This window comes from Lynx canadensis, chromosome C2, assembly GCF_007474595.2.
Source record: "Lynx canadensis isolate LIC74 chromosome C2, mLynCan4.pri.v2, whole genome shotgun sequence".
Classification (NCBI taxonomy): Eukaryota; Metazoa; Chordata; class Mammalia; order Carnivora; family Felidae; genus Lynx; species Lynx canadensis.
Window position 1 is genome coordinate 49700708 of NC_044311.2, and position 12549 is coordinate 49713256.

A 12549-nucleotide genomic window follows, 5' to 3' on the forward strand; every position below is an offset into this window, starting at 1 on the left:
TACAAAAGTAAAACACAGAATTAAATTATCTTTATCTTGCCTGGATCTTTCCATTGAGTTCAGATATTATTATCCAACCGACTGATAAAAATGTCCATGTAAATGTTACAAAGTCACTATAAACTCAACTGATGGAAAACTGAACTCGTTAACGCTCTTCCCCCCAGATTTCCCACATAATGTGAGGGCACCATTCACTTACTACAGCTCTCACCCTCATTCCTTACATCCTTTACTTCTTGTATTGGGTCCTGCTGGGTTTACTTCTTTAATATCTATGCAACTGTCTCTCCAACTCACTCAGTCCAGTGAACCCTTCCTTGGTATCACTGTAATAGCCTTCCTACCATTCTCTTTGCTCTATCTAGCTTCACTCTTCTTCCCTGCCACAAACACATATTCTAAAAAACTTGTCCTCCCTACACAGTGACCCAAATGATCTTTCTAAACTGCAAGTCTGATCATATCACCATATGTATGAAAACCTTTCAATGAACCCGTTACCAAAAGCTAGAGCTGAAATTTCTCACTACAGCACTCAAATCCTTTACCTCTTTATGACTGACCCAAGTTTATTTTCCCAGCCTACCTATTTCTCATCGCCATTTTATTTCACATCTTACTCTTTGTACCAACACTTCTCAATATGTATATGATTTGCCTGGAGGAATTCTCATGTTGTACTACTGTTTTTAATGGCCACCCAGTCTATAAGATTGTCAGCTCCTTGAAGGCAGAAACCATGTCCTATATCTGTGGCCTCACAATCAAGACCCCACAAGAAATTTAATAAATGTTGCTGACTGATGAAGTGTCTCAAAAAAAAAAAAAAAAAGTTATCCTGAACTATCTTTGTCATTGTTTAAATAAAAAAAATCTTTCTAGGAAAACTTTCATTTTCATCACAATTTTTTAGCAACTGAAGGTGTGCTTCCTAACTTCTAGTACCTCCCTCTCTCTCTCCTCCTGATTGGATATTAAGGAGGATCCAGAGAGCATCATGAGTAAAGAATGACTCTACAATAAGCAGAAAAATGGTTCTGATTAGTGTGAGTACATATTTTAAGTCTCCATCAACACACAGCAGAGCTGAGACAAAGCACAAACCTTCCACACAGCGACAGCCCTCTTGTAGCACCCGTGCATACATGTCCACTTTGGACTGGGAAAGGAGCTGGTCCCCCGTCAGGTATGTGTTGTGAGAGGAAGCGATGTAGTAGTTGCACAGAGGCTGATCCATGTCCTGGTACACTTCATGGTGCAATGGATTAAATATGTCACAAGCAGGACTACGCATGAAGTTCGTGAACCCTTTGGAAGAAAGAGAGAGTAAAGTACTTTAGCTTTCAAAGTGTACTTAACTGACTCCATCAGGGACAACAGAGATCAAAGTATGTTCATAGCAGGGCAGCTGGGTGGCTCAGTTGGTTAAGCGTCCAACTTTGGCTCAGGTCATGATCTCATGGTTCATGAGTTCGGACCCCACGTCAGGCTCTGTGCTCAGAGCCTGGAGCCTGCTTCAGATTCTGTGTCTCCCTCTGTCTTTGCCCCTTCCCCATTCATGCTCTATTTCTCTCTCAAAAAATAAACATTAAAAAATCAGTTCAGGCTCTGTGCTGACAGCTCAGAGCCTAGAGCCTGCTTTGGATTCTGGGTCTCCCTCTCTCTCTCTCTCTTTCTCTCTCTCTCTGCTTCTCCTCACTTCACACTCTGTCTCTCTCTTTCTCTCTCAAAAATCAATAAACATTAATAAAAATTTTTTTAATTAAAGTATGTTTTAATGATTATCTTACTTACTTACACTCAGGACAGGTACTATGAGGAATACTAAGGCAATGAGAGATTTGTTTCAGGTCAAATAGTGTTAAAAACTGAAACATGACTGGGGAATAGCAATGTGAACATAACCTACAGAAAAATAAGTAGGCTTTTCAAGAATTTTGATTGAGTATGAGAGAGGGCTTACTCCAAAGCCATTCAATAGCTACTGAACTCAAGTTAGGATTATGCAGCATGATCTAATGGGTTACTGATGCAGTGTTAAAGCAATTTTTACACAAAGTGATACACTGTGCAACCATCAATTTGATAAGTTATTCATTTAAAAAACAGTACTGTTAGTGCCATGGGTGAAGTAATAGGTCAAAAGTTAGGCACAGCCTAAATTGAGAGTGTGGTTATTTGACTTTGAAATTGGTTTGGGAAGATGCTGCTAATAGCTAGCACATTTGTAACTTTAAAATAATGTTTAAAGATTATGCAGAAATACAGACAACAAAGTGATGGTTGCCAGAGGGGAGGGGTTGGACAAAATGGGTGAAGGGGAGAGGGAGGTCCAGGCTTCAAGTTATGGAATTAACAAGTCATAGGAATAAAAGCGCAGCTTAAGGATTAGAGTCAATGATATTGTAATAGCGACGTAATAAGACAGACAGTAGCTACACATAGCATAAGCTATACATTTGTAAAATCACTAAGATATACCCCCAGAACTAGTGTAGCACTGTGTATCAGCTATACTCAAACAAACAATTTTGTAGAAAACCCGATCAGTTTTTCTACAGTTTTTCAAAACATAATACCTAGGTAGAAGAGGCATTCGTTAATACATGAATAAATACTTGAATGACCACAAGTACTTAAGTGGAATGACATTCCAATTTATCAGGTTAAACTGCTTCAAGTCTTCAAGAAACTGTATCTGTATCTGTAAATATCCTCTGAGACTCTGGAGAATTTCTTCATGCCTATCTTTATGACAATAATGTAGAAATCATGTTTAATTCCATTTTGGGGGGCCCACCAAGCAAAACATTCATTTCTTGGTAAAGAAAAGGCCCAAATTAGTTTATCTTCTCTAGGTGTTTTAAAATGGTTCTTAATATATATAAGTTTTAAATTATTCCTTTCTTTTAATTACCCTCCACCGCAGGAAGTAAACATGTGGTACCAAACCTCCTTGTCCACACTGAGCCTGAAACCAGTGGGGGGGGGGGGGGGGCGGAGGGCAGGAATCAAAAACAGTAAGATAAACCATGGCTTTGGATGGTCTTGAGGGCAATGGGGGGCCTTGGCGGTCCTTCATTAGATTATTGGTTCTGCCTGAAATTTGTTCTTCTCTTGGGTAGCAGCCTGAAATTTATTTCCCCAAGTATTTTAAGTATATATAACTTACACATACATGTAGCTATATTCACATTTATGTGCAAGATCCTTGAAGCTACATTCTAAGTATATAACTGTGGGCAAATTACTTAATTTCTTTGAGAGCTTCACTTTCCTCAACTATATAATGAAGTAGTTGTATTAACAAAATTTGTGGCTCCAACAATATCTCCACTGCTACCAACTAGGTAAAAACAAGTTCATTGCCAAGATTTTTAAAGAAACCTGTACTTTAAAAGTCTCTAATGTCATAGATTAGTTATTTGAAGACCAAATTTCCTTTTTTGAAATCACCAGGTTGAATCTCTTTCCAAAATTTGCCATTTGAGAGAAGTCCAAATATTTCTTGGCATCTATCACCCACATGGTGGCATCAGGTTGACTTGCTTAGAGTAGAACATGCATATGATCATTGCCAAAGTAAGAGAAATAGCAATATCATGGCATCTGTTTTATAGGAAAATATGTTGTTTTGTGAGTTTTATTTGAATCACCTGTAATCCATGAATATCTCCTGACTTCTTTTACTAAAAATTTTGCTAGAATTTAACTTAGCAAACTGAACTGAAAAATGAGAAATTAAGAAATTAGTTATTTTACCTTCTATGCCAAGAACATTTTTCGTCTTATTTTCTTCTGAAACTTCAAATTTCCTTATGATGTCAAGACAATAGTCTGTTGTCACATTGTTCATCTAAACAAAACAAAACATTAGTAGAGTACCTGCAATTCCATGAGATGTTTTCTTCTATGCTAAAAAGGCACATTGCTTAACATTCATGATATAGTGCAAAGTGATTAAATGAGCATTATTTGAGATTACTAGTGTCATAGCAACTTTATCTTTAGAAAATGATCTGAATCTTACCATGTTACCCTTCAGATTTAATCAGTGAAAACATCCCTTCAAGTAATAGACAAATGTATTCCATGAAGCAAAATTAATAAAATTAAATCAATAATCAGTGCAAATCCACTGTTAAAATCTACTTACTATAAGCTAGTAGCTATTTGCAAATTAATGTTTTCTACACAAACACTACAGTTTGCTAATCATAAATACATACAGAAAGAAAATGATCCCCTGACAAAACAGGATGTTCTAGGTAAATCCACTCATGGGTGTACATATCTACAGATCTTTCCACTGAATCACAAGAGCAATCTGCCATGGTGATTCAAGATCACAAAGGTTGGCAAGAGAAAATAAAACCAAAAACCTAGATGAAGCAGCTAGCATAACAAAGTACTCTGGAGTTAGATGGCTTTTGTCCCGATTAGCCATCTCATATTATTTACAGCGGGATCTTGAACTAGTCACTTACCTTCTCTGTGGCTACCTTATAAGGTAGTTGTGAAAATCAAATGCATTACTATTAACGTGTGACATCAAAGAAGCGGTGCATGCTATTATTATTGAGGCATTCTCAAGGTTGCTGCATGAACACACATACTTAGTGTCACTGGGCAAAGTACACTCTTCGGGAATAATTAATTAAATAGCAACATGAAGGGTGTGATATTTTGATCAAAATTCCATTGAGTCCCACAGTCTAACAGTGACATTTAAAAATACTAATGAACAGTGATAGAGAAAACTAATCTTATGAGCCACTTCTCAATATTTCTCAAATATTCTATTATCTCTTAGGTTTGATGCTTATGTTTTAGTGAAATCTCATTTGTCTAAACAGTTTAAAAATTTTTTTTTAATATTTATTCATTTTTTGAGAGACAGAGAGCACAAGCAGGGGAGGGGAAGAGAGAAGGGGAAACACAGAATCCAAAGCAGGCTCCAGGCTCTGAGCTGTCAGCACAGAGCCCGACGCGGGCTTGAACTCATGAAACGCGAGATCATGACCTGGGGTGAAGTTGGACACCTAACCGACTGAGCCACCCAGGCGCCCCTGTCTAAACAGTTTAAACAGCACTTAAACCTTCTGCAGGGGAACAAAAGCTTTGTTTTGCAGTTTTTTTTTGTTTTGTTTTGTTTTGTTTTGCTGGCTTGAAATAGCATAGAATGCTTCCCCTCCCCCCCACAAACTAGCTGCACAATGGCTGATGCATTCATTGAGCAAATTTTACAATCCTTCCTACATTCAGAGGCTTATATTAACAGACAACACCAGAAAATACCACAAAATAAATGAAATCATGATACCTGTAAAAACTCTATTGACCTAGTCAGGCTTTAAGCAGCTCATTAATTTGTCTGCTATATACTATCACATGCAATCTGAAAAATAAGTAATTTCTCACAAAATTTTATAAAATTGGGGTGCCTGGTTATTTCAGTTGGTTAAGCGTCTGACTTCAGCTCAAGTCATGATCTCACAGTTTGTGGGTTGGAGCCCCGCGCCAGACTCTGTGCTGACAGCCCGGAGCCTGGAGCCTGCTTCAGATTCTGTGTCTCCCTCTCTCTCTGTCCCTCCCCTACTTACTTGTTCTCTCTCTTTCTCTCAAAAATAAATAAGTAAACATTTTAAAAAATTGATAAAAAAAATAAAATAAAATTCATGTGCCATGGGAAGCCTGAGTTTACACTGCAATTATTTGGTTTATGAGGCTGTTTGTTCAGAGATGTAGGGGCCTTGTCCTAGACTTAGGTCTACCAGGAGCCCATGTTTGATGTAACAAACATCAAAAATATCATCCTGGGATAAAACTAATTGCAGTTGAGCAGAGAACATGTTATTGGTTCAAGATACAAAGCAGAACATGTTAGCAAAAAGCATCCTATTCGAGAAGTATTCAGTAAATTGATGAAAATATCAGTAGGCATTCTAGGAAGCTCACAATTTTCTGGGCATTATATAACAATAAATGGGAAATAATCCACTTCCTATCAAAATTCAAGTATTAAGGATTAACTCAGTGAAATACAGTAAAACCCCATAATAATGAGAAATGAAATGTACATGTCAATCAGTTTCCCTCCTTCCCCCAACTCCTGGTCTAATTTAAATAACTCCCGGGGCGCCTGGGTGGCGCAGTGGGTTAAGCGTCCGACTTCAGCCAGGTCACGATCTCGCGGTCCGTGAGTTCGAGCCCCGCGTCGGGCGCTGGGCTGATGGCTCAGAGCCTGGAGCCTGTTTCCGATTCTGTGTCTCCCTCTCTCTCTGACCCTCCCCCGTTCATGCTCTGTCTCTCTCTGTCCCAAAAATAAATAAAAACGTTGAAAAAAAAATTTTAAATAACTCCCAATAGCAAAATCCGGCATTTCACAAAACTGAATTTTTCGGACCTTACTTAAAAAGCCATTGTGAAATTCTACTGTATGAAAGAAGGTTCGACATAGGGTAATGCTCTTTACTGTTTCTTTCCCCTTTGTTTTTCTCCCTATACCACACAGCTAGTAAGGTGAAACGGAAAAGAACTTCTCCCTACTCTACTCCTATTTCTCATGAAGCCTATTTGAAAGTTCTGTTTGCTATCAGTATCTGAGCCACTTGCTGTTTCCAACATGAAGGACTCTTCTTACTTACCAGGCAAGTGGTGCTAAGACTGCTTTAAAAAATCCTGGATTTAATAATGATTCTTTACATTTAAATAATGTAGTCAATGCTGTGCAGTTTATAAAGAGCTTTTACACATAAAATCTTAAATAGTTCTTACAACAGTCTCATAAACTTGGTGTTTTTATTCCCATTTTAAAATATGCAAATCTATGCTAGAAAAGGTTCACTATCTCAAAGTCACAAAACCAACAGGAGGCAAAATCAAGGTTCAAATTTCATTCTTCTGACTTCAAATCCAAAGCCTTTACTTTTACATTATACCTATTGTCCGGGTGTTTTTCTTCATCTCTACTGAAAAATCGAATCGCTTACTTTCAAAACGGATTGTTTTTTTCAATATAGCTGAAACTCCTGAATCTTCTTATTTTTTGAGATGCTTTAAACTGTCAAGTCAGTTACTATAATTTGACTTCCTTGATTTTTCCAGGTTGGACTCCATTCTCTTGTCCTAGTTTGCTATAATACCTTAATCTCATCCAAAAAAGACTAACTGGCCCTCATATTAAAGGTCAATCCACTTCAGGTGGACTAGTTGTAGAAACCAAAGTCACAGATCCCTATATAACAGTAGTATTCTGATACTAACATTTTACCCTCAGACTTCTTATAAGTTATCTGGCAAAGCTCTGACAGTGAGTATGAATTTCAAAACAAAGTCAGAAGTAAATAATTATATTTCTTATAGCTATGATTCCCATAGCACACCAAATCCAAAATCATAGTATAATTTGCACAGAATTTTAATATTGTTAAACTCTTTTCATTTTTATCAAAGTAATATATATTCATAATTAAGTAAATCAAAACCAAGAAGCTTATGATTGAAAGCAGAATTTCCCCTCCTATATGGATAATCACCCTCCAAAAAAAATAATGTCAACATTTCTAGATATTTCTGTTGGAAGGAGTCTTTATATTCCGAATTGTTATGTTAATGATGCTATTTTCTATTTTTATACACCTTAAGCATTATCTATGGATGTTTTTATTGTGTTGGATAAAAAATTTAGCTTGTTTGAGCCAGCAAAACTAACTTTTTCCCTCTACCCCTCCACCTAGGATAGTTATATCTTAATTTTTTAATTTAATTGCTATTCAGTGTTGAATTATTCTGATTATGCAAGTGTTGGACATTGAGTCTATTGAATAATGACTGTGTTTCTTGAACATTTTTTGTTTTCAGTTTGTTAATTGCTGCTATTTCTACCCATTTGGTTAATTTTTAGTGTCCTCTCATAAATTCTTCCTCATGATGCTAATGGTGTCTCGATTACCAAGACAACAAACAATCCATGAATTCCAATTTTTTATCCCCTATAAAGGTCGTCCTTCTTCCAGGTTGGTGGGATTCAGCGCTTTATTCAGGTTTTGTTCTGACTTCATTCTGTCATTCTCATCAGAGAGTACTCAGAAAGTAAATTATTTATTTCTTGCTTGTATTTCTGTGTTCTTCCATGTGTGTTTTACTCTGCACGCACGTTCAGTTGACAGATTCACCAGGTAGAAAATTCTAAGTCAGAAATCATTGCTCCCACGTTTTTGGTTTCCAGAGGTGCTGTTGAGAAGTCTGATGCCACAGTGAATCTACTCCTTTTATAGGACCTGCCTTTGCTCATTAATTGGATCAGCGCTTTTTTCCCTCTCTCTTTCTGCAAACTTTTAGGGTTTTACTCTACCCTTGGCTTTGTGAAATTTCATTATCATTGGTCTCTTTTTACATCCAGTGTGCTTGGCACTGAGTGGCCCTGCTAGTCTAGAGAGTTCTACCTTTCCATGCTAGTCATTTTTTGTATTATTTATTTTATAATCTCCCTTCTATTTGTTCTTATCTTTTTTCTGTACCTCTGATTATTCAGAATGGGCTTTCTGAATCAATCCACTAATTTCCTTATCTTTTCTTTCTACTTTTTATTTCTTTGTGTTTGTTCTATTTTACGGGCAATGTTCTCTTTATCTTCTAAGCCACTTATTGAGTTTATTTCTCTGCTCTTTTTTTCCTCAGAACCATCTTTTCCCACAGCATACTACTCTTGCTTTGTGGCTGCAATTTTCTGTTTCATCATTCTGATGTTAAGGGCAGTTTTTAAAATTTCCTTCTCCCTGCATTGCCTCTATTTCCTCCAAGTTTCTCAATGCTATTTGTTTACCTTGGTCTCTGTATTTTATGGTCGAGGATTTCCTCAAACATGTGGTAAGCCTTGGCTATTTAAAACCCATTTTAAAATTAGCTATTGAAAAATGTATTTAAAATAAAGTCAGTAATAAATTGGTTGGAAGCTCTGTATTCACGAGCAGGCTGAGTGACTAGGGGGCTCGCTGTAGAATTCCCTGTCTGAACTATTTTATTAGATGTCTGATGCCTATATCTTCAGATTTTGGGGGTTTTCCTGGGACTGGTATATTAGTTTCCTAGGGCTGCTGTAACCAATTACTGCCAACTTGGCTTAAAACAATAGAAATTCATTCTCTCATAGCTCTTGAGACCAGAAGTCCAAATTCCAGGTGTGGGTGGAGTTGGTTCCCTCTGGATACCCTGAGGGAGAGAATCTGTTCCATGCCTCCCTCCTTGCATCTAGTGGCTGCTGGCAAACTGTGGCATTTCTTGGCTTGGGGGCTTCATAAGTACAGCCTCTGCCTCCATGGCCTTCTTCTGTGTGTCTGGATCCTCTTTTCTGTCACTTGTAAGAGCACTCATCATTGGATTTAGGGTCCACTCTAAATTTAACATTATCTCATCTCAACATCCTTAATTTAATTATGTCTACCAAGACCCTATTTCCAAATAAGGTTACATTCAGAGGTACCGGGAGTTAAGACTTGGACTTATCTTCTGGGGCCACTATCCAACCCTCTATAGCTTGTCATAGTCTCCTATTTCCTACCTGTAATTTCTCTTATATAGAAACCTGGGAGCAGAGTGTTAGAAGAGGGTTATGGTTCTCCCACACCGCACAGACATTCATTTCACTCCTGTACTCGTTACCTATCGCTCTGAAACAAGCCACCCAAACTTAGAAACTTAAAACAACAACCACTGTTTTAAAATCACATTTGTGCAGGATGGCAAGTGGGACCAGCTTTGGCTGGACAGTTATTTTGCTGTTCTCACCTATGGGTTATTCAAGTGCCTATAGGCACCTGGGCCCCTGACTACAGCTCAGTGTATAAGGGGGCCTCTCTCACATGTCTGTGGTTGGTGCTGGCTGTTGGCCCTGGGCCTCTTTCTCTGAGTAGTGTCTCATCCACAAAACCTTGGCCTGGTTTCCTCACGTGGTAGTCGCACAATTCCAACAGGGCAAAAGTGGAATCACCAAGGCTCCCGGAGGCGTAGGTTCTTTGTACATCACATCTGCTACAATCTATTAGTCAAACCAAATCCCGAAGCCAGACGAGATTAAAGGGACAGGAAAACAGATGGGAGGAGAGGCAAAGTCACCTTGCCAAGGGGCATGCATATAGGAATAGGAGAACTGCCACAGCCATCTTCACAGACTATCTACCACAATCCCCATCTTTTCAGTACTCAGGTGTGCCTGGTATGCCTCAGTGTAGACCCTTCTGGGCCATCTTTCTCCGGTTCTGACTTTTACTTTTAGGCCAGGATGGAGGAAGGACAGTTGCTCTGCTGCAAGAAGTAGGAGACAGGATCTAGATCCCTACTTCCAACCAGTACTTGGGTTTTTGACCCCTTCTCATCTCGTATTTTCAGGAGCATCATGTGACTTCAATTGTTGAGCTTTTCTGGGGTTCCCCTGGGCTAATGAAATTACTTCATGGTTTTCCGCTCTGTGGGCTTGAGTTTCAGTGCTCTGAGGTCTCCTTTAAATCAGACAAATTTCAAGATTTTGTTGTTCCTGTCTCCTCCCCTGTTCTCTTTGTCCTTATAGTTTTATACAGAAGAAAAAGACTCTTCCCTCTATTTTTGGTTAATTTCAGAAGGGAGTGGAGAAACATTTCTCAGTGAATGGCCCTTCAGTTTTCAACCAAATAAGTAAGAATTTTCCTCCCCAAAATGGCTACCTCTAACTCATCTTGAAATTAAAACACAACTTTCAAAGCATTTGAAGGTATGACTATTTCACAGAAAAATGCCATTTGGAACTATATTAAAGGCTGCAAAAATACTACAAGATGTAATTACTCTGAAAAGTCTCTCAATTGCTTCAACTGTGAATAATTAAGTAAATGAACAGAAACTCAGGAATGACTCTTAAAGGAATGCTTTTATGATGAAGAAAATGCGTTAAAAAAAAAAAGATAAAGGTACACTAGCCCCAAAAGGGATAGTTATAAGCAAAGAAGAGTTTCTAAGTATTTATCATAGAGAGGTAAGGTTAGAATGACCATGACTCTCACAAAATCATTCTGGATTCAGTAAAGAATAATGAAGGGAGATGGTACAAACAACACTGGTAATTGGATTAGAAGAATCAAGGGAATATTTTAGCGGAGAGTTTAAAGACACAAAAGGGGCAACTGTTAGAAGTGCCACAATGAGATAACGTATAGATCTATGTCAGATAAACGCAGTTACAATAAGAAGAGGGCCCTCCAGCATGAGATCAGTAAAGCTCTGAAAATTCCCCTGGAATTAACCACACATATGTATATTTCAGATGAAAGTGATGCATAAACAGAAGCCTGCTTTTGGCTTATCCATGGAGATAGCCTTTGTGCTCAGGAAACAGCTAGCTGGTTTTTCAGACTGTAAGGATGCTTCAATAGTCCTGCCTTCTCTTCTTCTCGCCTTAAGCCACAAGAAACAAAAGGATAGAAAGAGAGTAGAGGCTTGTTAAGAAAGGCTGTCAAGGGGGTTGGGGGAATGAAATCCAATTATAGCTCCGGAACCAAAACTCTGAAAAAGCATTGAATACGAAACACATTCCACCCCAGTGACCGTAAATGGAGAGTAAATCTGGAGGAGACATAGACTGACGGTAAATGGAGAGTAAATCTGGAGGAGACATAGACTGCCTTTTGGCAAACACGGAGGGGGAGAATGAAACCAAAAAACCTCAACCAAACCTAGTACTCTGGAATCACAAGCTAGCGGATGTCAGTGATCTTTATCTGTGGTTGCAAGGAAGAATGAAAGAGAAATGTCAGCCAGCTGGTCTCTTCTAATTGGCACTTCTTCATGGATATAAAAGACAGAGAGAATTTCTCTTAGCACATACATGTTTTAAAAATGAAAGACGTAATCAAACAGCATTTGGACCTGTCAAAGGTATAAATTCAATTTTCAGAGGACTTCAGTGAAATAAAAGTCTGACCCATGGGCCAATATTTAATTTCAGATAATCTTTGACATCACATATGGCCAGCAGTGATATTTTATTTCACAACTGAGTAAATCTGTAAGTTGAATACTCTGATGTCTACACCAATTTTATGCCATCAGAAATGAATGAATTACTGCCATATGAATGGTCAAATTGCCTCCAATTTGCTCCATTGTGAAAATCCCATTTTAAAATTCAAAATCCCACAAAACTCTTAACCAATGACTCTGATGCTGCACATTTTAGATTGTGTCCAATTTTTCTCTATTAATTTTTTTAATGTGTTTTATTTATTTTTGAGAGAGAGAGACAGAGTACAAGCAGGGGAGGGGCAGAGAGAGAGAGGGAGCAATTTTTCTCTATTTTAAAATGCACAAAGGGCACCTGGGTGGCTCAGTCGGTTAAGTGTTCGACTTCGGCTTAGGTTATGATCTCATGACTGGTGAGCTCGAGCCCCATGACAGGCACTGTGCTGACAGCTCAGAGCCGGCTTCCAATTCTGTATCTCCTTCTCTCTCTCTGGCCCTCTCCCACTCACACTCTCTTTCACTCAAAAATAAATAAACCTTAAAAAAAAATTTTAA

The 12549-nt window shown here is 38.2% G+C and overlaps 1 protein-coding gene across 1 annotated transcript in view; it reads right to left on the minus strand.

Moving 5' to 3' along the window:
• Nucleotides 1-12549, minus strand: part of PLCH1 (phospholipase C eta 1) — a 221658-nt gene that overhangs the window by 57930 nt on the left and 151179 nt on the right. Inside the window, exons 7-8 of the mRNA XM_030330183.1 lie at nucleotides 3766-3859; nucleotides 1108-1311 (exon numbers count right to left, since the gene is read on the minus strand). Of these exons, the coding sequence (XP_030186043.1) occupies nucleotides 1108-1311; nucleotides 3766-3859 (298 nt within the window). The remainder of the gene's footprint in view (nucleotides 1-1107; nucleotides 1312-3765; nucleotides 3860-12549) is intronic.